General features: G+C 47.7%; 1 protein-coding gene across 3 annotated transcripts in view; it reads right to left on the minus strand.

The window, feature by feature from the left end:
- Positions 1 to 672: 672 nt before the first annotated feature.
- The window catches only part of SLC43A1 (solute carrier family 43 member 1), a 38,347-nt gene continuing 13,656 nt past the window's right edge, over positions 673 to 25,363 (minus strand). Inside the window, exons 7-16 of one of the 3 annotated variants that reach the window (XM_035124885.3) lie at positions 23,017 to 23,109; positions 21,998 to 22,131; positions 21,102 to 21,271; positions 14,283 to 14,429; positions 13,997 to 14,032; positions 12,585 to 12,723; positions 12,318 to 12,459; positions 12,122 to 12,195; positions 3,852 to 3,975; positions 673 to 2,260 (exon numbers count right to left, since the gene is read on the minus strand). In XM_035124885.3, the coding sequence (XP_034980776.2) occupies positions 2,066 to 2,260; positions 3,852 to 3,975; positions 12,122 to 12,195; positions 12,318 to 12,459; positions 12,585 to 12,723; positions 13,997 to 14,032; positions 14,283 to 14,429; positions 21,102 to 21,271; positions 21,998 to 22,131; positions 23,017 to 23,109 (1,254 nt within the window). In that variant the 3' untranslated portion in view covers positions 673 to 2,065. The remainder of the gene's footprint in view (positions 2,261 to 3,851; positions 3,976 to 12,121; positions 12,196 to 12,317; positions 12,460 to 12,584; positions 12,724 to 13,996; positions 14,033 to 14,282; positions 14,430 to 21,101; positions 21,272 to 21,997; positions 22,132 to 23,016; positions 23,110 to 25,363) is intronic. The other 2 variants (XM_035124912.3, XM_088664212.1) reach the window with 2 other exon arrangements.

A 25,363-nucleotide genomic window follows, 5' to 3' on the forward strand; every position in this document is an offset into this window, starting at 1 on the left:
ACTTTATGACTACGTCTTAAAAAAGGGGAAACACGGTAGCTGTGGCATTATGGAACTCATCCACAAGCGAGACCTGCCAGTCCCACAAAACCAGTTATTTTAGGTGACTAGTAAGAACTACCAGGTTTTTGTAGTTTCTATGAGTTTTAAGCTTGCTTCCCCCCCCCCCCCCGGTTTAGTGCCCCCAGCAGAATGCTGTTCCAGGAGAGGCTTGTATGCTTTTCTTCTCCTAGGAATTTTAGCATTCTTTATTTATTTTCCTTTCCAACAGTTTGGTGGCGGTCTGTGGTGGTTCAGACTTATGTTAAGAGAGGGGTCAGCAACCTTTTTCAGCCGTGGGCTGGTCCACCATCCCTCAGACCATGTGATGGGCCAGACTATATTTTGGAAAAAAATATGAATGAATTCCTATGCCCCACAAATAACCCAGAGATGCATTTTAAATAAAAGCACACATTCTATTCATGTAAAAATACTAGGCAGGCCATACAAATAACCCAGAGATGCATTTTAAAGAAAAGGACACATTCTACTCTGTAAAAACATGCTGATCCCCGGACCGTCCGTGGGCTGGATTGAGAAGGCGATTGGGCCACATCCGGCCCACAGGCCTGAGGTTACCTACCCCTGTGTTAAGGGATGGAGATATTGCTTTTATGATTTGATTACCTAAAGATAAGATATCTTTATTGTAATTGTCCCCTTGCAGGAACAACGAAATTACTCATGTTGTGCTTTGGTTTAAATTACTTTGTGTTTCATATATTGTATTGCGTATTTTACTGCAAGCTGCTTTGAGTGACTTGTACAAAGCGACTTAAAAAGCTTAAATACTACTAGTAATAAAATCGAACCAAAACTGGTTTCGGTTTATTGTTGATTGATTGTCTTGCTGTAAGCCATGTTGAGGACAATTTTTGGTAGGAAGGCAATGCTAGAAATTTAAATATAAATAAATAAGTCTTTTTGTTGGAGTCTGGCAACATACCTGGTGTAATACCTAAAATCCAGCCTCTAGAAAGCACTGCTACAGTCGCTCTTGCTAGGATATAATTCAGCTGAAAGTCATTAAAAATTACATTCTTGTTCTCCTCCATTACAAATCCTGTTACATTAACATCCTCTCCAGTGTAATCGAGAACCAGTTCTGTAATTTGCACATCTTGTCATAACTGCTGTCAAGAGAAGGTCCAAACCCGTAGAGAGACACATAGCTTTCAAGAGGCCAGCGGAGTTTAGTCTCGGGACGAGATAAGCTTGTTTTAATAAAGCTTGGTGTGGGATTAGGAGATTAGAGGGAGGACTTGCAGTGTCAGCTATAAAATGATGCCCCAATATTGACTCTCCAACAGCAGCTGCCAGAATACAAGGAAGCTGAGGAAACATCTTTGACTCATGAGAGTCAGTTGAGAGAGAGAGAAAAGCATTACCATTGGACAGACACCTGTGTGTGTTAATTCAGCTTTCCTCAGTTCAACGCCCTCCAGATCTACAAATGAGGTCAATTAGTTGAAATTGAAATCCAAAACATCTGGAGGACACCAGGCTGGGGATGGCTGGCTTCATTCATCCCTTGATTGCATCTGCAATAACCACCATGGCAGAGAGGAGGGAACCGAAAAGGGTAATTTGGCAGCACAACCTCAGAATGTTGAGACTATGATTGGAAAGTGCTGGCTAAGTGGTGTGAACTAGACATAAGACACCATGATGTGTCACCTGTCAGCAAGAGAGAGACCTTTCTATAAACTATTCTAGTCCTCTAATGCTCACTGCCCTAGCATCTATTTAAAAAGTTTTAGGGCTGTTTAAAATACTCTGCAAAAAAAAATAGAGTTCTCTTTCTGTATATAGTTATATATAAAATATAGACATAAATATAGATATGCATTTGTTGAGATTTAAAAGCACCTCGGTTATTTTCATAGTTCCCAAATATAAAATTGTCACAGTATTTCCCCCTCTCCCCCCCCCTCTAATAGCATCTCACTCCATCTGCTCAGCACTCGGATTCCACATTCTGTTCTCTGTCACCCACAAGCTCCCCACCTTCCCTGTCCATGGCTTATACAGTGGTGGCATCATTGCTCAACAAGCCATTGGTGGCTGCATTGTCCTGGAGTTTCATCTGGGCACCGTTCGCCTGATCTGGAATCCCTTCTTTGGCTGCCTGTTCCTGGAGGAGCCTGCGGCGGTAGAAGTAGAGGTAGCTGGGAAGCAGGAAGCCCACAAAAGAGAAGATGAGGAGGGGAAGGTTCACCTGGGGAGAAGGCCAAGGAGAATCGGTAACATGAGTGCATACCCAGTGATGTACATTTATGCTAAATGCTGATGAGGGGCAGAGAAAATGCTGGCTCCACCTCCTGGCCTGCCCTTAAAGTGGAATACTGTCTTCACTGTAAAGTCCCAACTCAGAAAAGGAAGCCAAGAGAAGGGAAACTTTTAAAGTCCCAACTTAGAAAAGGAAGCCAAGGGAAAGGAAACTTTTAATATCCCCCCATTAATGAATTAGAAGGATGCATCCTGCTGCTTCCGCATGTAATAATAAACTATATATTAAAAAAAATGTAAAAATGGTGAAACTGTGGGCTCCACTTTTCTCGGTAACCGCTTGACCAATCCCCCTGAAATTTGGACACAACGCTCCATGCCACTTCCTGAGTGTTCGCAGAACCTCGGATGTCTCACATCTCTTACCTGCGCAGGTACAGACCTGCTTTTCCACAAAGTAAAACAGCGCCCTCAAGTGGCGTTATTCCCACAGCTCCCTTCCTATGAAATCTACACCACACCCACAAACCCCTCCTCCACCACAAGATCCACTACTCACATACATCCATGAAGGCCAAACCAACTGAAAACAGGCCTTTTCCAGCAACAAGGCCCAACATTGCTAAGTGGAGGTAGGGGCCTGCCTGGAGGGGATGGGGGCCCAAATAGAGGGCAGGGATAGGTAATGGGTCAGAACAGGGTGGGGGGAGACACAGGGATGAAACCTGCCCTCTCCACAGTATCTCGACTCGGCTCAGGGGGACTCTGAGGCTCAGGGGGATCTGAAGAGGGGCTATTACCCTCCATCTCACAGACTAACACACAGCAACGCGTGGAGGGCCAGCTGCTAATAATAATAATAATAATAATAATAATAATAATAATAATAAGGCAATCAAACATTAAAAACTTCCCTAAGCAGGGCTGTATTCAGATGTCTTCTATAAGTCAGATAGTTGTTTATTTCCTTGACATCTGATGGGAGGGCGTTCCACATGGTGGGCACCACCACCGAGAAGGCCCTCTACCTGGTTCCCTATAACTTCACTTATCGCAGGGAGGGAACCGCCAGAAGGCCCTCAGACCTGGACCTCAGTGTCCGGGAATGATGGGGGTGGAGACACTCCTTCAGGTATACTGGGCTGAGGCCGTTTAGGGCTTTAAAGGTCGGAACCAACACTTTGAATTGTGCTCAGAAATGTACTGCAAGCCAATGTAATGATGCACAGGCACATGCCCACTCAGCCCCCATCCTGTGATTGCTCCTTTTCCCGCACTGCACCAGCATGCTAGAGAAAGGGTCAGAGCACAAAGCTGGCTGCAGCAGGCACCTATTGCTCAGCACATGTGACATTACCAACCTCTCCACACTGGCAGAGTAGTTTTGTAACTGTTTTTAAAATGTTAGCGAATCTTTCATTTTTTGCAGGATGTGGGGGTGAATGCACAAATGCTTAGGCTTGTTTCTTTGTTAAAAGAAGTGCACAAGTGTAAATGGGATCCACACTGCAAATGAAAAGTTTGCTGCGATCCCTCAGAGAAAGCAACCTCGGTCTTCATCCCGAGAAGCCATAACTCACCCAAAAGGGATCACCATGTAGTGGTCCCACCATAGCCATGAAGAGTGGCTGCTGGAGGAGAGCAAATACAGCACTGATCAAGGACTGTAGACCGGTCAATGTACCAAAGTGATTGGACGGGTACCTGGCAACCAGAAATTGCATACAGAGGGTGAGACTCAAAATGCCGCAGAAGCTAGTAACAACCCTCCCCCACTCCCAAGACCCACTGCACACACCTTCCAGATACCTGGGAAGTGGATCAGCTGCTCAAAAGATATAAAAATCTTTCCATATTTTAAAGCAGTCTTCGCCAACCTGGTTCCCTCCAGATTGCTTTGTGTTTTAAATCCCCCCAAAAAGTATTGCGGTACAAAACATCTAGAGGGCACCAGGTTGGCAGAGGCTGAGCAAGGACATGTGAAACATATAAGGATGTCTATCTATGAACAGGAAGAGGAAAAGAATGTGTGAATGGACAAAGTTAGTAGTGACATGAACAACAGCTTCTACTGAAAAGCAGGAACCGCTTTAAGGTTTGGCAACAGAAACGGAAATATAAACTGCCTCTTTATTGCTGCTCCTTTCCCCCTCCTCAAACTCTCAATTGCTAGGGAAGATACTCTGCCTTTAGAAAAAGATAACTGGAGATAAAGAGAAGGGGAAAGCCGGCCGATAGGGCATCTCCTCCTCCTCCTCCCTTCCAGCTCTCTTTGCCTGTCAGCCAATGAGTAGAGCCAGAGAGCAGAGCTGCTCTTCACACAGGTGTCACAACATGAGATTTTGGAATGGCAGAGAATCCTACCAGAATGCAAACACACACAGGGACCTCCCTCTCCCCCACCTGTACGGTCTTGCTCTGCAGCTCCAAAACGGAAGCTGCTGCTAGGAAGGGAAAAGGAGCCCACTTGGCTGTCTCTCCTGCTTCATCCACCTCCTGTGGAACTCTCCCCATGCCTTGTGCTTTAGCCACATACCGTGTTTCCCCTTTTTAAAGACACCGTCTTATATTTATTTTTCCTTAAAAAACACACTATGGCTTATTTTCAGGGGATGTCTTATTTTTTTATTAAGTATGGTACAGCAATCTACATTTATTCGATTTATTTTTAAAAAAAAACGCCCGGATCAGATGGCCCCAAAATATAAAGACGTGCCGCTTCTGCTGCTGCGTTTCCTTCTAAACGCGCAACAGAGGAGGCTGCAGAGTCCCAGCCACTTGCAGCGCGATCCTATGGCTCCTAACTCAGAAGAAAGCCCCGTGGAGTTCAGCGGGGCTCTGACAGCCAGGGACCAGCTTTTGGCTGCGATCCTGCTGCTGCTGCTGCCGCCGCCGCACACATTTCCCCTGGGGGCAAAGCGCGCCACTGAATGCGCAGGATGGCACTGTGCGCGAGCGAGGCGACGAAAGTTAACTGACCCAAACGGCAGATCCCCAAACCAAAGCGCACAGTCGGATCACATGCCTGCGCCTCCTTTTGTGCATTGCTTCCTCCCTCCAGCCCCGCAAGAGGGTTAAAGGCAATAGGGCAGCCCAATCCTATGCAGAGTGAACCTCCATCCGCCCGCGCTTCAGTGTGCGGGACCCGGGAGCGGGAGACGCTGCAGCGAGGAGAAGAGGCAGCGATGGCAAAGGGGGAGGAGGGGGAGGAGGCGGGGGAGGAGGGGGAGGAGGCGGTGGAAGTGGCTTCGGCTTCACCTCCTTTCCTCCCTCGCAAGGCTTCTCAGTGTGGGATGCAAAGGGTTAAGTGCAGTCAAGTCACAACAATCCCTAGATAGTCCACTTGGAGGACTGAGGAGGAGGATATGACTAAGCGTAGTTTCCTCTTCCTTCACATGCAAATGAGTTGAGGAAGTGGCAGATAAATCCTGAAGGAAACAGCCATTTTCCCTCTCTTGGACCAGACCTCTTGGACTACACACATCTTAGTGAGTCTCTCCCTCAAGGCCTCCAGCCTAGAGAGAGAGATGAGATGGAGTCTCACTTCTTATAAGTGAACTTCACAATGTATATATTACCTTTTAACTAAGCAAGTCTACCTCTTGAGTGTGCTGTACCTCGAGATGCTTGTAAGTAAACATCTTTTATACTTTTAAGAGCATTGTGTTGTGTCTTTTCTTTTAAGAGGGAAAAAGGGGAAATACCAGGAAAATACACTTTATTTTAGTGGCTTAAATCAAGCCTGCGCAAACGTTCTTCTGCTGTGTATTTTGCAAAAGGGGAATGTTTTACTCTGCTAAAGTTTTGTGCTTGCTAGCGCAAGCGGGGATAGGATATATTAAACAATATCTCCTCATCCACATTCCTGAACATTCCCACATAGGGTTATTGCGGCCCAGAGTTGCGTATTTTGTGTATTTTTGAAGGATTGATTTGGATTGTGATTTTGAACTCTGTAGGATTTTTCCAGTTAGGATTTCCTGGTTGAGCACATGGTCTCTTTGTTCTGCAGTGTGCTTGGGGGATTAACTACCCCTCCCCTCCCTCAGAGTTTACAGCACTGAGAAAGCTCAGAGGTAGTGAAGATATTTTTGAGATTTTGAATTTGATTTTTGAAAGATTTTTGAATTTTGGAAATTTTTGAAGTTTTAAGATGGCAAGCTCCAGTTTTGATAGTGAGGCAAGACCAAGTTTTATGCTGCTGGATGACAATAATTTTGTGCAGTGGAAGCAGCGCGTTTTAGTTTATCTTGCTGCTAGGCGTGTTCTGCAGGCCATTAAGGAAGAAAAGCCTACAGGAACCGATGCAGAAGCTTTAGCTAAGATAGAAGCTTGGAGTATTAAAAATGATGAAGCCAAGCACATAATTTTGAGCAGTTTGAGGAATGAGCATCTATCAATGATAAATTTTGAAGATGATGCATCTAAGATCCTAGAGGACATTGAACGCATTTATGCACAATCTACAGAGAGTTCCTATAGATACTTGTTGGATAAGTTACTCAAGTTGAAGATGAATTCTAGAGAAGAGTTTACAGAGCATTTTAAGAATTTTTCTGAGATTGTTCAAAGAATTGCCCTTACTCCCAGAGCCTTTGATGATGTGACTAAAGTAACGTTTATGCTTGCATCATTGGGACCTACGTTTGCTCCATTTAAAAGTATAATGGATCACACAAAGGATTTAACTTTTAATGAGCTTATCAACCATTTAAGAGAGGAATGCAGAGATAGCCTTGATTCTCAAGAAAGGAATCCAAGGAGGAAGGATAGCAGCTATGCATCCAAGCATTTTGGAAAGTCCAGACAGACATCTAGAGAAATAATTTGTTTTAAATGCAATGGGAAAAACCACATAGCAAGGAACTGCAAGAGTCAAAATGGGGATAAAGTTGAATCCCACCCCTCAAAACCACAAGGTGTTAAGAAGGGGAGTCATGAGCAAACCATGTTGATGCAGGAGAGGAGTTTAGCTGTCCAGGATTGTGAAAATAAGCGCAATAAGTGGATTCTTGACAGTGGAGCGAGTTCTCATTTCTGTTATGAAAAGGAGTATTTTAATGAGATTAATGGGGATGAAACCTCTGAAATTGAGATTGCTGATGGCAACATTGTAAAGGCAATTGGTTCAGGAACTGTGAATTTGAAATTCAACGTAGATCATGAAACAATTAATACTAAGATAACTGAAGTTAAGTTTGCACCAAAGCTTAATTGCAACTTACTCAGCGTGTCCAGTTTGGACAGGAAAGGTTTTAAAATTACATTTGAAAAAGGACAATGTATTGTGACTAAGCATGATGAAGTTTATGTTCAAGGCACACTAAAGGATGGTGTATATGAGCTTAATGTTTCAGAGAACCAGCAGAACCAGTCTGCAAAGGTGGCGCAACCAAGTCAAAAGGACGAAGGAAGTCTGGAACTCTGGCACAAGAGACTTGGACACAGAGACACCAACGTTATTCTGGAACTACAGAAAGGTGATCTTGTGAGAGGTCTGCAGGTAAAGCAAAGCAACACAAATACACCAACATCAAAATGTATAACTTGTGTTAGTGAGAAAGCAACTAAACCTTCTTTCCCACGTTGTGCAGAGAAGAGAAGCACTAAAGTATTGGACATTGTCCATACAGATCTATGTGGACCAATGAATGTGTCTTCTCTAGGAGGTAATAAATATATTTTGATATTTTTGGACGATTTCTCGAGATTCTGCGTAGCCTACTTTATCAAGGAGAAGAGTGAGACAGTGGAATTGTTCAGGGACTATCTTAACATGGTCAAGAACAAGTTCCAGCGAGCCCCTTCCATTTTAATGTCCGATAATGGTGGGGAATTTTGTTCACATGAGATGCAGGCCGTCATGGCTAGAGAAGGCATATCACACGTGACCACAGTTGCCTACACACCCCAACAAAACTCAATTGCAGAGAGGAAATTTAGATCCATTTTGGAAATGACAAGGTGCATGCTAAAGGAAGCTAACTTGTCACACAGGCTGTGGGGTGAAGCGGCTCGTTGCTCAGTCTATCTTCAGAACAGACTGCCCACAAAAGGCGCAGAGCGCACACCATTTGAACTTTGGCATGGAAAAGCCCCAAATTTGTCACATATACGTGTATTTGGAAGTTTGTGCTACTATCATGTGCCCAAGGAGCACAGACACAAACTTGATTCCAGAGCGAAGGCAGGGATCCTAGTTGGGTACGCTTCTGGAGGAAAAGGATATAGAGTCTTGGATCCGCAAACTGGCAAGACAAGTTCGCAGCATGTAATTTACTTCGATGAGCAAGGCAAAGTTGATACAAAGGACACTGCCATTGATTGTTCCAAGGAGCCACAGGATGAGGAATTTGTGATTTTTCCTTTTGAACCAATACAAAGTACTAATCCAACTTCTAGTGTCGTAGCACCCCCTATAGGTGACACCCGAGAAGACGTGGAGGTCCAGGCCCCTGGCAGCACCAGAGACGAAGATGATGACGAGCAGCTGTATGGGGATATGCCACTGCTGGAGGAGGATGAGGAAGCTGATGCGGTCGAAAGACCAGAGGTCAGACGCTCATCCAGAACCAACAGAGGTGTTCCACCATTACGGCTGTCCTACCTTACAAGGTCGGCGTCTCCACAGGAACCTTCCAAATGGGAAGAGATAGAGAGGATGCCACCAGATGAAGCCAGTCTCTGGAGGAAAGCTGCTCAGGAGGAGATAGATGCACTTCATCGGAACAGGACCTGGACACTCACAGAACTACCTCCTGGTAAGGAAGCAATTGGAAGTAAATGGGTGTTCAAGGTTAAAAAGGGTTCAGAAGGGGAGGTGCAACGCTACAAAGCTAGGCTTGTGGCACAAGGTTTTTCCCAGAAGTATGGAGAGGATTACGATCAAGTGTTTGCACCGACAGTTCGATACAGCAGTGTCAGACTACTTTTAAGTATTGCAGCATCTAAGCAAATGTCAGTTTACCATATTGACATTGCGACAGCCTTTCTTCACGGCGAAATTTCTGAGCAGATTTATATGAAGCAGCCCAAAGGTTTCATTAAACCAAATGAGGCACATCTAGTGTGCAAGCTGCAGAAAGGACTTTATGGTTTGAAGCAAGCAGCGAGGGCTTGGAACCAGAAACTCCATGAGATGCTGGTGCAGCTTGGGTACAAGCAAGGGACTGCTGATAAGTGCTTGTACACCAAACAAAGGAATGGACAGTTTTCGTACATTTTAGCCTTTGTTGACGACCTTTTAATTTCTACGTCAAATGAGAAAGACTATAAAGACATAGTCAAACACCTCAACAGGGAAGTAGAGGTCAAGGAACTTGGAAAAGTGAAATACTACTTGGGAATTCAAGTTGAGAGAGAAGAGGATGGATCGTTCTTACTCAGCCAAAGGCAAAAGATAACTGAACTGATTGAAAGCATGCAGATGCAGGACGCACACCCAGTTGCGACACCGATGGCCACAGACTTCTTGAAGAATCAACAAGGTTCGAAGTTGCTGCCAAACAACACGCAATACAGGTCAGCGGTCGGCAAACTTTTGTATTTGGTTACCACATGCAGACCTGACCTGGCAAGTGCAGTGGGGATCCTAAGTAGGAAAGTAAGTTGTCCCACTGAGCATGATTGGGCTGGAGTTAAGAGGGTTGTTCGTTATCTAAAGGGAACCATGGACTGTAAATTAAAACTGCCAGCTGTCAGAGACCCTAAACTGCTTGGGTACACTGATGCGGATTGGGCTGGGGACAATAAGGATTATAAATCCACAAGTGGCTATGTTTTTATGTATGGGGACGGAGCTATTGCATGGGGCAGCTATAAACAGAAATGTGTAGCTTTATCGTCCACAGAATCTGAGTACATTGCGGCTTCGGAAGCTTGCAGAGAGATCCCCTGGCTGGATCAGCTCCTGAAGGACTTTGGCGTGCCAAGAACGGGACCTGTCAGCTTGATGGAGGACAATCAGAGCAGTATGAAGCTGACACAAAGTGAAAAGTTCCTTGCACGCACCAAACACATTGGGGTCAGGTACCACTACATACGCCAGGTGATCGAGGATGGACTTGTTGAAATGTGTTACTGCAACACTGACCAGATGACTGCAGATGTCCTAACAAAGCCCCTGCCAAGAGAGAAGTTCCAGGATCTTCGTGGCAAGCTGGGACTCTTGGGTGGTTGATTAAAGTTATTTATGTATGTTTTTGTGTATGTTGTGAATTGCCTGAGAAGGGGTTTGTGGGATGCAAAGGGTTAAGTGCAGTCAAGTCACAACAATCCCTAGATAGTCCACTTGGAGGACTGAGGAGGAGGATATGACTAAGCGTAGTTTCCTCTTCCTTCACATGCAAATGAGTTGAGGAAGTGGCAGATAAATCCTGAAGGAAACAGCCATTTTCCCTCTCTTGGACCAGACCTCTTGGACTACACACATCTTAGTGAGTCTCTCCCTCAAGGCCTCCAGCCTAGAGAGAGAGATGAGATGGAGTCTCACTTCTTATAAGTGAACTTCACAATGTATATATTACCTTTTAACTAAGCAAGTCTACCTCTTGAGTGTGCTGTACCTCGAGATGCTTGTAAGTAAACATCTTTTATACTTTTAAGAGCATTGTGTTGTGTCTTTTCTTTTAAGAGGGAAAAAGGGGAAATACCAGGAAAATACACTTTATTTTAGTGGCTTAAATCAAGCCTGCGCAAACGTTCTTCTGCTGTGTATTTTGCAAAAGGGGAATGTTTTACTCTGCTAAAGTTTTGTGCTTGCTAGCGCAAGCGGGGATAGGATATATTAAACAATATCTCCTCATCCACATTCCTGAACATTCCCACACTCAGGAGCCCCGGCGCTAGGCAGAACCTTGGGCCCGGGAGCCGCCGGCCGGCACTCACCAAAGGGAAAGGACCCAGCGTGCCGGCGACGTGCGCTCTGCACCAGGGCCACGATCCTCGCCCCCATCTCCTCCAGCCTCCCTACTCGCCCTTCCATGTTGGATGCCTGGCAGAAACCTCGCTTCTGTAGGTGCAGAGTTGCAGCCGGACGCTGAGTGCCGCTTCCCGGCTCCCCCCCCCCGCGGTTTCCCTGCGGTCTGCCTCGATCCGAGGCCAATCAGGCTCCCGCATTGCTTCGTTCGATCGCCTTGAAAAAAATCAAAGCGGGGAAATGGCGTGGGCGGCGGCCGCTTTTGCTCTCTTTTCATCCAGTTCGTCTAAATGCTTTCTTCCTCGTTTTCACTCAGGTTCTTCAGCTTTCCTTTAATTGCTGCTGCTGCCGCCGCCATTGCTATTGTGCTTTTTACAGCAGAGTGGATCCGGCGGCCTGCCGGGTCGGCGCCGATCAGCGCTGCGCTGAGCACCGGATCGAGGAAGTGGCCTGCAGGGTCGGCGTCCAGCAGCGCCACATGGAACACCACCTCCTCAATCCAGCACGGCGCTGCTGGACGCTGACCCTGCAGACCGGCTCCTTGATCCAGCACTCTGCGCGGCGCTGTTGGCTTATTTTCGGGGTATGTCTTAAATTTTACAAAGTTTAAAAATCCTGCCCTGGCTTATATCATGACTACGGCTTAAAAAGGGGGAAACTAAAACTAGATCCAAATCAGGGTGTATCCACGTTTGAAAGAGTTTGGTAAGAGGCCTTTTTTGGCCTGAGATTTCCATATCCCTGGTGTAGCGTAAGAAGCACAATGCAAGCCCTCCTCTCTCCTGACCATTCTAGCTGGGGCTGATGGGAGTTCAACTACATCAGGAGGGCAGGGCACCAGGTTGGGGGGGGGGAAGCTGGTGCTGACCATAATCTGGCTCCCACTCTGAAGCTGGGAGGGCAAAGGTGCTCCACACAGTGGCATAAACTCACACAGCGGCATAGAGACCTCCGCAGGCAGAATGGAAAAAGCCACGCACCATGGTGTGAAAGATGAAGGTCACATACTGTGGAGAAAGAAACAAAATGAAGGAAGCCACACAGGGCTGGTTCGATGAAGGGCAGGGTCAGAGGGAGGCCATATGCCAAGGAGCATCATGGGTGAAATGAGAAGTGGGGCAGAGGTTACCTGGAGAGGGAGGCTGTTGATCAGGCAAGTGATACCAAATCCCACCAGCAGGAGATTGGTGATGACAAAGGCACGAATAGCATTGGTGAGCTTCTGGATTTTACAGTAGCGAACTTTGCCTGGCTTTCCTTTTGTCTCGGTCCTAAGAAGAAAAACAGAGAACCGGTCAGCCCCCTGTGACTGCATCAACACCCTCACACCGAGAGCATTCAGGTTTGGTCTTCATACCGATTCTGCTTTTGAAATTAGGGGAATTGTGACTCTCACCTTGCCGATCCAGTGCTGTGGATGTTCGCTGGTGCATCCACACAGTCCTTCATGCGCCAGTCCATCACGTAGCCAATGACGGGACAGGTGAGAAGGCACAGAAATTGCATGACACCAAAGATGGAGGAGTAGAAGCCAACTGCCCAGCAAAAAGAAAGGGGGTAGGATAGAGAGAACAGTCTGAAAGACTTCCTCGTCTGAAGCTAAGCAGCAGTTGTTAGACTGCCATCTGAGAGGCCCTATACACACCACTCTGAACTCGTTGGAGGCAGGGTGGAACAAACATATGAGAAATAATCATCCTTTGCACCCAGTGCAGATGATGTGGGAAGTATTTACCAATTGCCATGGGGAAATGCTTTGGTCTAGGCCTGTCCACACATCATGAATTCGCCACTCCACATTTCACCCTTTCACCCTTTGTCCCTGCTTCCCATTCTATTTCTCTCAGCTAATCCAGTCTGGCCCTCACTTTCCCCAGGTAAGCTTTTTTATTTAAAAAGGGGCCCATCCTAAGCAGCTAACAATCCAAAGATAAAAAACAAAACAAAATTGTAAACCAATGAACTACCACTTAACAGCTCCTAACATCACCTACTATGTTGGACAAAGGACCAGAAACCCAGTATTCCTCCCATGGGATAAAACTTACTCCACACACACACACACACACACACACACACCATTCCCAGTCTCTCCATTTTGTATACAGCTCAGCACCAGGTTACTTGAGAAACTGTCTTATCCCTTATATACCCAGAAGGGCAGTGCCTTCAGCTGGAGAATTTCTCCTTAAAGGGTCAAAAATATCAGAAGCTTGCCCCATAGTAAAGTAACTCAGAGCAGGGCTTTCAGTGTAGTTATCCCTTGTTTCGTGGAACAGCATCCCCGTGGAGATACAGCACTATCTGTACTTTCCAGAAACAACTGAAGACATTTTTTTCCTCTGACAAGCTTTTCTGGCTGGAAGGAAAGGTTCCTTGCCTTAGGTGTTCATTTTGTATTGCTTCAATTTTCTAAACTATTTTTAGCTGTTCTTATGGTTTGTTTGTAAGTTGCTTTGAGACACATGTAAAAGGTAATTCATTTATTAATAACAGCAGCTGCAGAGGCAGCTCTGGTTATCAGTCAAGATGGGCCAGTTCTGCTCCATCAGCACTCATAACTTGCCACTGTGAAAAATTGCTACTTGGACTTATTAAATTTTCCAAAGCAGGGCTGAGAACCATTTTATGTTTGCAGGGAAGCGGCTTTGAGGTTTTAAAAGGAGACTCTAGGCTTTGTTTCCTAGGAAATGGAAGTTCCCAACCAACTCAAAGTCTGGGCAGGCAGAGCAATGAACAGAGGGTTTGTGTATCGCACACATACATGGAAAGGTCTGCACTAGGCTCGTCTCCCATGAAGGTTCCTACCTGTTGCCTCAGCTTCATCCGCCAACTCTTCTGGAACTGGAATGCCCAAGAAAAGAAGAAGGAAAGAAGAACAAGACTGCATCACAGTAACTGGACCAGGACCTTGTCCCAACAGACCCGGATTCACTCCCCTGGCAACTCTACACAATTATTATGTAGGTTACCCTGCAAGCAATACTTCTTCCACTCTCCTATGTTGTTTATTCTCCCCCAACTCCCATCTTTCTCCCCTTTGCTTCCCGGTGTGCTTTGGCTGCTGGGAAATCTTTCCCCTATCAGTCCTCACCAGGGTCCTGGCCACCTGTTACTTGGAACTCCAGCATCTTGTTCATGGCTGCCATGTAGAAGATGACACGCAGCTGGGTCATGCCCATGGTGAAGAGACTCCACAGAAAGATGGGGGAGCAGACACTGCGGCGGAAGGAGGTGGCACCTGGAGCCAAACAGAGCACAGAATACAGATCAGGAAGGGAGAAAACTTCAAGTTTCCCTGGACTGCAATACCAATAAGCTCTGCCACTGGCTATGCTGGGCTGGGGCCTACGGGGTCAATCATTTGTAGGCTCCCCTTTCTAATTTAGAGGGTTGATATGGCACAGCAGATGGACAAAGCAGAGCAAAATCTTGTGTTCACTTAAGGTAAAGTTTAAAAGGTAAATAACCCCTGGGCGGTTAAGTCCAGTCAAAGGCGACTATGGGGTGCGGCGCTCATCTCGCTTCAGACTGAGGGAGCTAGCGTTTGTCCACAGACAGTTTTCTGGGTCATGTGGCCAGCATGACTAAACCGCTTCTGACGCAACGGGACACTGATGGAAGCCAGAGTGCACGGAAAAGTCGTTTTACCTTCCTGCTGCCGCAGTACCTGTTGTGACGTGGGGTTTGTGATTTCAGCTCTCTTGACATAACATGCTGGAGACAGTTCTCTAGTAACAGCTCTTTATTAAAGTGAACAAGACTGAAGACTGAGGAGAGGAAAGCTACATTTATAGGGACAGGGGACTAGCTAGGAAGGGATACATTTTGGAGGGAACAATATCAAGCAATCACAGTGCTGCCTTTTGGAGGAAACCAATAAGACAGAGGATCCAAATACAGCAGCTTAAATGAACCAATAGTAGCTGTACCCTCTGGAACCAAAAGGCAGTTACTTTATCCTAATGCAAATACAGACAATAATAATACAGATATAAAATCCTTTGACTCAATACACAACACCCCTCCCCCCCTAGTGAGCACAGCAGACGTAATCCCTCAGGTACTGTGGGGTCCTACAACTTCTACCTGATCTCCTGACAACAGGGGTTGCAGGTTCTGGATTGGGTGTTACCTGTGGTGGAGGGGCTGCTATAGGGGTTTCGTCAGGAACAGATGGAGTCCCAGACATCTCAGGGTCCCCGACCTGTACCTCGTCATCCTGAGGACTAGCAGACCCTGGTTCATTTGCTGAAGCCCCTGGTGACTGCACCTCTGGGCCATCTTCACTCTGGTCTCGCAGCTGTGCGTCATTAGCCAGGGATGAATTATCTGACTCCTCCCTGCTGAGCGCCCGGCGCCTCAGCTGATCTATATGTCTCTTCCAAACTTGCCCATTTTCCAAGGTCACATAATAGGACACAGGTCCACTAGCCCGGGTGATCACACCGGCCACCCACCGCGGACCTCGTGAATAGTTCCTCACCCAGACCAGATCTTCAGGGGCGAGATACCTTGTTGTGTCAGTCTCAGCCTGGGGGGTTGCTCTTGAATTATGGTTTGGCATTTTATCTGGGTGGACATAATCCAGCACCGTTACCAGTCTTCTACCTAAGAGCAGCTCGGCTGGCGACTTGCCCGTCGCAGTACACGGCGTCGCATGCTGCAAAAATAACATTCGCGCAATGCGAGCCGACCAGTTACCCTCCATTAAGCGCGCAATGGATTCTTTGGCTGTTCTTACCATGCGCTCAGCCTGCCCATTGGAGGATGGGTGAAAGGGCGCGGATGTGACCCCTCTTATAAAGTTATCAGCCAAGAATGCCCTGAATTCTTGGGATACAAAAGCTGCCCCATTATCTGATACAATGGTCTCAGGTAACCCGTGGGTAGCAAACAGCTGCCTCAACACCTTGATTACGGCAGCTGATGCCATACTAGGGACCATCGCCACTTCTAACCATTTGGAATATGCATCAACGATAACCAAAAAGACCTTCCCTTGGAATGGCCCAGCAAAATCTATGTGCAGCCGGCTCCAGGGAGTCCTGGACTGCTCCCACCAGTGGACTGGTGCTCTGGCCACTTCTGGCCGCACCTCTTGGCATGCCTTGCATGTTCGTACCCATTGTTCTATGTTCTGGTCCATTCCAGGCCACCACACATAACATCGGGCTAGCGACTTCATCCTGACCATTCCCGGGTGTCCCATGTGAAGCGTCTCAAGAACCCTGTTTCTCAGTGGTGCTGGGATGATCACCCTATCTCCCCATAGGAGACAACCCTTATGCATGGACAATTCGTGCTGCCTTGTCGCATAAGGCCTGAATTTTTCTTCATGCGGACCACCTGGCCACCCCCTCCCCACCCAAGTGAGCACACGGGAGAGAACAGCATCTTTCCTAGTTTTCTCAGCTATATCCGTAGCTGTTACAGGAGCCCCCGGAAGTGTTTCTAGCATCATAATGTGCTCCGCCAGAGCAGGATCCTCATTGCTCCCGCCAGGAAGGGGCAATCGACTCAGCGCATCAGCATGGCACAACTGTTTCCCCGGCACATGGGTCAAGGTGTACTGGAACCCATTCAGGAATATTGACCAACGCAACATTCTGGGGGAGAGAATTTGTGGCGTTTGTTTGTTTGGGTTGAACAACCCTAACAGTGGTTTGTGGTCCGTTTCAATGGAGAAATGGCGACCGTACAAATAATCATAGAACCTTTTGATTCCGGACACAATAGCCAGTGCCTCTTTATCAATTTGAGCATAGTTGCGCTCTGTGGGCGACAACGTACGGGAATAGAAAGAGATGGGCTTTTCCGACCCATCCGGTTCCCTATGACTCAGCACAGCCCCCAGACCGTATTGAGAGGCATCACATGCCAGGACCAGCGGCTTTGACTCATCATAATGAGCAAGGACGCTCCTGCTACTCAGCATTCCTCGCAAGGAGTCAAAAGCCTTCTGCTGCTCCCGCCCCCATCGCCACACATTCTTTTTCTGCAATAGTCTATGTAATGGTTCAGCTACCGAAGCTTTCTGGGGTAAGAACGAATGATAAAAGTTAATAAGTCCCAGGAATGACTGCAACTCCGTCTTGTTCTGTGGTCGTGGTGCCTCGATGATGGCCTTAATCTTAGCATCTGTGGGGTGGATGCCTGATGCATCAATTTTAAACCCCAAGAAATCCACAGTTGGCACCCCAAAACTGCATTTTTCTTTTTTCAGTTGCAACCCCACCTCCTTGAACTTGAGCAACACTGCACGGACACGCGCAACCAGTTCCTGTGGGTCTTTTCCAGCAATCAAAACGTCATCAAAAAATGGCAAGACCCCCGGCAGACCTCTTAACAGGCGTTCCATGAGCCCTTGAAAAATCCCTGGGGCCACACAAACTCCGAACTGTAATCTGTTAACTCTGAACACCCCTTTATGTGTGACAATAGTCTGTGCTTCCGCTGATTGTGGGGTTACTGGCAGCTGTTGGTAAGCTTGTGCCAGGTCAATTTTGGCGAACACCTTGCCCCCAGCCAGTTTAGCCAACAGATGTGATACGACTGGAATGGGGTATGAGTTTCCCCTGAGTGCCTTATTGATAGTACATTTGTAATCTGCACATATCCTGACTTCCCCATTTGCTTTAAGGGGCGTGACGATTGGAGTCTCCCACTTAGCAGAGTCCACGGGTGAGAGAACTCCCTGCTTGACCAATTTATCCAGCTCTGCCTCGATCTTGGGTTGCAGTGCAAATGGCACTCGCCTTGGTTTGAGTCGGATTGGGGCCACACCGGGGTCCAACTCGAAGTCAACTGGGGGCCCTTTATAACAACCCAGTTTTCCATTAAAGAGACCAGCAAATTCCTTGCATAATGCCTCGCTCATCTCAGGGCAGGTTTGGATTGAATTAAGCCCTGAGATACTCAGTCCCAGGGCGGGGAACCAGTCAGTGCCCAGGAGACTGGGGCGACTGCCCTTCGCAATCACCAGTTTGAGTACAGCCTGTTTGTCCCGGAACTGTACTCTCACGGCACACATTCCCATAACATGGATGCGGCCTGCTGAGTACGACTGCAAGGTTGCCGGGAAGGGCTCCAGAGGGGGCAACTTACCCCTGGGGAAGAATGTCTTCGCGGTCTGGTCCGACACGATGGTGAATGCAGATCCGGAGTCCACCTCCATGTCGCACTTCTGACCCTCAATCTTCACCTTGACGTGTGCCTTGCCTTGCGCTGGAAACTGCACGGCCCTCCCGTTGATCTCCGTTACGTAGTGGCAGTCCTTTAGAAAACGAGTTGCTGTGGGCGGTCTGCGATGCTCCAGTCTAGGTGCTCCTGTTGCTCCCGACGCCGCCGATCTACAGACCCTGGCGATGTGACCCGTCTTTCCGCACGTCCGGCACATAGCATCCCTGAAACGACAACTCTTCCGCTCATGGTTTCCGCCACAACCTGGGCAACTGCCTCGGCGATCTTTGTGCACTGTGCAGGCCTGACGCACCAACTCGACCCCACGGACTGGGCTCTGGCTCGGAGTAGCCTCTAGCTCGTCCATGGCATGCGCAACTTCTATCTGTGGCTTAGTGGCCTTGCGACTGGCATCAAGCTCCTCTCTTTCATAATTCTCCGTGGCGGTGGCCTCCTTCAAGGCTGAAGCAAGGGTAACCTCTTCTTTAGCCACGATGCGTCTTCTGGCTTTCTTGCTGCTCAGACCACCAATAAACCGATCCAGGAGAGTCTCTTCCAGATTTTGGAAGCCGCAGTGCTGAGCGAGCTTCCGGAGTTCAGCCAGAAATGTGGATACAGACTCCCCAGCATGCTGCTGCCTCTTATGGAACTCCATCCGCCGGGCCATCTTGGTCTCAGTAGGCGCCAAGTGGCTTGTTAGGCAGGCAAGAATATCTTTGAGAGATGTCTCACTCAGCTTCGCTGGAGCAAGTAATGCCTTGGCCAGCTTGAAGGTCTCGGGCCCACAGTAGCTCAGGAATGTGGCCCTTCTTTTGCTGGCATCGGTGATCCCTTGAGCCACTGCAAAGAACTCGAAGCGTTCGACGTAGTCTTCCCATGTGTGGGGCTCTGATGGCTGGAAGGGCTCCAATACCCTTGGACTCTCCATTGTCCTAGCGGGCAGGGTCGTCTTCTCAGCTGGCCAGTGAGTCTTGTTCTAAGCTGCAATCCGGACTCTGAGGCAGGGCTGTGTTTAACCGCTCCTCAGCATTCCGGATCCCACCTTCGTCGCCAGTTGTTGTGACGTGGGGTTTGTGATTTCAGCTCTCTTGACATAACATGCTGGAGACAGTTCTCTAGTAACAGCTCTTTATTAAAGTGAACAAGACTGAAGACTGAGGAGAGGAAAGCTACATTTATAGGGACAGGGGACTAGCTAGGAAGGGATACATTTTGGAGGGAACAATATCAAGCAATCACAGTGCTGCCTTTTGGAGGAAACCAATAAGACAGAGGATCCAAATACAGCAGCTTAAATGAACCAATAGTAGCTGTACCCTCTGGAACCAAAAGGCAGTTACTTTATCCTAATGCAAATACAGACAATAATAATACAGATATAAAATCCTTTGACTCAATACACAACAGTACCCATTTATCTACTTGCACTGGTATGCTTTCAAACTGCTAGGTTGGCAGGAGCTGGGACAGAAGCAACGAGAGCTCTCCCCGTCATGGGGATTTGAACCACCGACCTTTCAATCGGCAAGCCCAAGAGGCTCAGTGGTTTATACCACAGTGCCACCCGCTTAAAGTATATGGGGGTGTGGGATTTTCCACTTGCTGCCCATCCCCCTACACCAACATGGAGCACACTGGCTGGGCTAACAGGGCAATCCTACTTCATCGGTGAAGGCATAGGACGTTTCATCTGAACAGCCCTGCGGGTGGCAAACACCAAAAAAGATGATGGGAAAGATTAGTGTCTAGCTCTCATGGAAAAGCACTAGCTTCACTCTCATTTCAGAGAGTGAGCTTTAGTAGACACAGAGGCACTTCTGAGACTCAAAGGTTTGTATATTATGCCTTGTTAGGGAACAAGAAGGGGGTGGGGTTTTTTTTGGTAAAACCTTTACCTTTTGAATTCAGGCTCAACACAGTTGCTGGCAATTTCCATTGGATTATTTACAAGGCTATATACACCTCCCTGGCAGGACTCTTAACTCCAGACCAGGCATCCCTAAACTTTGGCCCTCCAGATGTTTTGGACTACAATTCCCATCATGCCTGACCACTGGTCCTGTTAGCTAGGGATCATGGGAGTTGTAGGCCAAAACATCTGGAGGGCCAAAGTTTGGGGATGCCTGCTCCAGACTGCAGTAGGGGATTCCTCTGGTATATGGGATGGGAGGTGAGACTCTTTAAGGGGACAGTGTGTAGTTAGTGTACTATGCCTGAATACAGGAAAGGGTTGTTGTTGTTTTTATATATATATAAAAAGGATGGACTCGGGAATGGGCTTCAGCCCTGTTTTCTGCTATGAACTAGAGTAACCTCCTCCTCGAGTAATTCCTTTGCATTATGCAGGCAGAGAAAGCCCAGCCACTCCCTAGAAGTTGTTTTTCCTCACAAGAGCAAGACAGATGTCGAAAGGAAACGGCAATGGCTTGCTCCGGCCAATAGATGGAGCCAGATGCCAGGGCCTGTTCTCAGCTCTTGAAGCCACTGCCAGGAACGGAGCCTGACGCAAGAGGCCCAAGGCTTTCAGGAATAAATCTATAACACTTCCCATCCCTCAGGAAGCCTCGAGGAAGGCCCTTGACCTGCAAGAGACCTGTGTGTGTTTGTGTGCAAGCCATGAAACACTAGACGGGCACCGAACCAAACCGCAGGCTTTGTTCGACAGGCCAGGGGGGGCCGGGATTCCCTTCCTTCTTGGGGAGCTGTGGTGATGTGATGAGGGGGCACTCACGATCAGAGGATTTCACGGGCTTTTGGTAAAGGTCCTCCACAGATGGGTAGAGCCCGTCGAGACGGGGCGTTCTCTGGCTCAGCCGCTGCCCCACAGCCGTCACGTGCATGTAGAACCGGTCGCCCGTCACCTTGTGGTCGAGGGCTAAGCTGCTCAGTTTGATCTTCTTCCTATCTCAGGGACATGGAGGGAGGGTTACATGCTTGCCCAAGGGAGAAATTCAATGTTGCACTATGATGGATGCCATCTTGTCTCACGGGAAATTGGTGCCAGTGCCACTTCTCCGCCAGCAGCAGAGGCGAAGGTGGCATTTCCGGTTTTTGCCTCAAGCGGCAAAACAGGACATGCTGCCACAGCTCTAGTGGAAAATGAAGTGGATCCCGCAAGGCTAAAGCCTGTCCACCTCTGAAGTAGTGGGAGAGCCCAATGGGCCCAAGCCCAATTATGAGCTGCGTTGGGCTGAAGGGGGGGGATAAAACTGAGCCTCAGATATTGTGGACTGCTTAGAGTGGAAACAGGCGTATGTGGTAGAAGTGCCTCAGGGTCACGGTTCAGAAGCAGCAGCTGGCATCCTTCGCCATGTGCCATGACTGGCAGGGCCCACTGCTGCCGCCCTGCCTGTGTCCCCCCCCCCCCGGCTTGGCACTCCAAGCAGCACCCGACAGCTAGTTTTAGCCACCCTTTTAATTTCCACAGTGCCCGTCTCCTAGGAAATCAGAAAGGGTTGCAAGACCTAGCTGCCCAGTTTGCCCAAACCAAAGTGCTGCTGCTATTGGGATAGCCACCTCCCCACTCCCTCACAGAAAGCAGCTCTCTCTGCCCACGGGACAACCTGCCCCAGGTGACAGGAACAGGAGCATCCTTCCTCAGTTAAGGCTGAACCGGCTGCTGCTTACATGTAGCTGACTTCTTCGGGAGCCGGGAAAGATTCACGGGGCCAGTTGATCACGCAGTTGAGGAAGATGAGGCAAGCCAGGCCTGACCAGACGAGCATAATGGTGATGAAGGAAACTCCGCTGTCGTAGATCAGCTAACAGCAACGGGACAGGAGACAGAAATGAAGGGGTGGGAGAAGACAGAGGGCGGCAGAGGAGGCCTCAGGTGGGCTTGGGCAGTCTCCCAAAGTAGAATCAAGGGGGGAAGCCAACAGGTAGTCCAGAACACCTGGAGAACACAGAGTTCCCATCAGCCCCAATCAGCATGGCTGATAGTCAGAGAAGATTGGAGCTGCAGCCTGCAATATTTAGAGGGCACCATGTTGGCTACCCTACACTAAGCCACGATTGGTTTTAGCCAACGTGTGCTTTCTTTGAGCATCAAACCCAGTCTAGCACTAGCCATGGTTTGTTGTTGGTTTAGAAACCATGGCTTGCTTTAACTAAGTGTAGCGTTCTGTCTGAACCCAACAGGCTTTGTTTAACCATGGTTTGCTTGGCCACCCCACCCTAGAAATTTGCCAAGCTACAGAAGCACAGGGCAGCTTGGGGGGGGGGGACCAAGCATCAGAGAAGAAAGCCAGGGTTTGTTTGCTCATGTGAGAGACACCCTGTGGATTGTTGAACAAACCATGGATAAAGCAAACTATGGTTTAGTGTTATGTATGAACTCAACCAATGCCTCCTGGATTCCACCCTGCCTCGCCTTACGCCTCCCTTCAATACCCCTAACAGGTCTAATGGAGGAAATATTATCAACTGTAAGGCTCTGTCAGCCAGGAGAGAACCACACAGGCATACATCTGAGACATAGCTGTCAAGTTTTCCCTTTTCTCGCGAGGAAGCCTATTCAGCATAAGGGAATTTCCCTTTAGAAAAGGGAGAACTTGACAGCTATGATCTGGGAGCTGCCTCGAGTCCTAAGTAATAGTGGGGCACTCCACACTAGGCAGCTGGGGTGATTCAGGTTTGCTACATACCTTGATCCCAGGAAATGTAACAGCAGAGGAAGCATACGAGCCAATCATGAGGGCCATGAAGGTGGACCGCAGGTGTCCAAACATGTTGGGCAGCTAAGGAGAAACAAAAGGAGAAAACAATTAGCAAAAATGTCCTGCTTCCACTCCAATTCAAGGGCTTCTTCTATAGGGCTGCTAGAGTCCTCCTTCTGCCTTATTCAAGAACTTCACAGAACACCATGGAAGCTCCAAAGGCTGTGCTGGAGGATTATTACCCTCCAGGCACCAAACGGCTGGAATTTTGTTTATTTTCCAAATTCTCATTGCATCTCTCATTCTGAGCTTTCATTTACTACAGATGAGGCACATTCTACATAAATGTATCACAGCTTAATTATCCAACATGTGTTACAGCCCAAATTATATATGCTTACAGTACTTACCGTAGAAGTATTTCTCAGAGAGTTCAAGGGAGCTTAATCCCAGGTAAGTGTTGCAACTTTAACCAAGTTCAGTGCAAAGAAGGTAAAAAGTGGGGTTTAGTTCGCTCTTTCAATTCATCTTGGGAGGGGTGTTTCTAGGACGAAGGGGGAAATGTGAAGTTCCCTTGTCATTTTTGCTATTGGATGCTGCATGTTCTTTAAGGAATGCTATATTTACAGTTTTGGAATGTGGTTTTTTTGGTATGTTACTATATTTGCTATTTGCTGTGTTATTATGAAATTGCTTTTGTTTTGCTGTGCTATGAAATTGTTGCTATGTTGTTTTGCTGTGTTACTATGATATTGTTTTATCGTGTTTGTTTGAAATGCATCCCTGTTTCTTTATTGTAAGCCACTTTGAGCATGATTTGTGTGTGTGTGTGTGTGTGTGTGTGTGTGTGTGTGTGTGTGTGTGTGGAAAAGCCGCACACAAATAAAATGGATGGTGAATGCATGAACGAAAATGAATGGTATGTGGGTACATGCAGAAGATCTGGATACATGTGGTTTGTTGCAAGTGGAGAACTAGGAAGTGATAGTCATTAGCCCAGATTTACTAATCCACAGTAAGACAAAGCAGAGAAAGATGTGGCTAATTTCCAAGAGCAGAAAAGATAAACACTATTGTCTTCTAATCTCTGCAAATCAAGCTGGTGTTTAAGGTACTGGAGCAGAGGCTGGTAAAACTATTGGGTGCCTCAGAGACACCAAAAAAGCCACCTGTTTATCAGGAGGGGAGTTCTGGTGTTGTGAAGAGTTAAGAAATCTCCCGGTATGAATGTGTATAAGTCAGTGGGGAGCAGGAGAAATAATAACCTGGCTTCCATTTATTTTCCTGTTCCGGAAGGGAAACTCCAATTTCTAGATTGATTGCAGCATCTTAAAAAATGCAAGGTGGGGTATAGAACAGCTGTGGCCCTCAGAATCCTTAGTAAGATGTAAGCTTACACCAGCATCAGAGAGAGATAACTGAACATATGGTGTCGCCATATTCTGTCAGGCCGTTGACCCACCAGAGACCACCCAATATCTCAGGCAGGGATAAAATTCCCAGCCCTATGACTAGAACTGTTTCAACTGGAGATGTCCGAGGCTGGACCTGGGACCTTCCAAGTGCCAAACATTTACATCCACTGAGCTATTTGTACTCCACTCTCAAGAAAATATGCTTATACTTGGAGGGAGGTCCTTCTAGTTATCCACCTGTTTTTCCTTTGCAACAGCCCCGGGGTTGTGGCGTGCTGCCAACCAAGCACTTTGCTTGGGTAAACAGTGGCGTACAGGAAGACTCTGCCACACTCCAGCTCTTCAACATATGCCCTTGCCAAAGGCAAGGGGGAAGGGGGTGGGGCGCTCGACCCTGTCTTCTGATTGGCCAGATACTACCCTTCCTAGCTCATGTATATGTACCCTGTGAGTGGTTTTGCCTGCCTATTCAAGAAGGCACTGTGCTCTAATAGTAAGGCAAGCACCATTCCTTATGTGTTCTGGAAAGAATTGGAAATAATCAGAGCATGCACGCAAACACCACCACAGAGGGAGTGAGGTGTCTCCCTGCCCCCTCCTCAATATCATATTCCCTTTCTTTCTGCCAGCACAGATTGGTTTGGCACAACAGGGACAAACAAACTGTGGGAGACGATTCCCACTCTTCCTACCATATAACCAACATGGACCTTGCAACATGGCCTTATCTAGACAGGGTTTCCCAAACTTGGGTCTCCAGCTGTTTTTGGACTAAAACTCCCACCATCCCCCAACCACTGGCCCTGCTAGCTAGGGATGATGGGAGTTGTAGTCCCAAAACAGGTAGAGACCCAAGTTTGGGAAACCTTGTGCTAGGGTGACCGTAGCACAGGAATAAAGGGTTCTTGTGCCTTTAAAAA

This window comes from Zootoca vivipara, chromosome 1 (genome assembly GCF_965207765.1).
Source record: "Zootoca vivipara chromosome 1, rZooViv2.hap1.1, whole genome shotgun sequence".
Taxonomy (NCBI): Eukaryota; Metazoa; Chordata; class Lepidosauria; order Squamata; family Lacertidae; genus Zootoca; species Zootoca vivipara.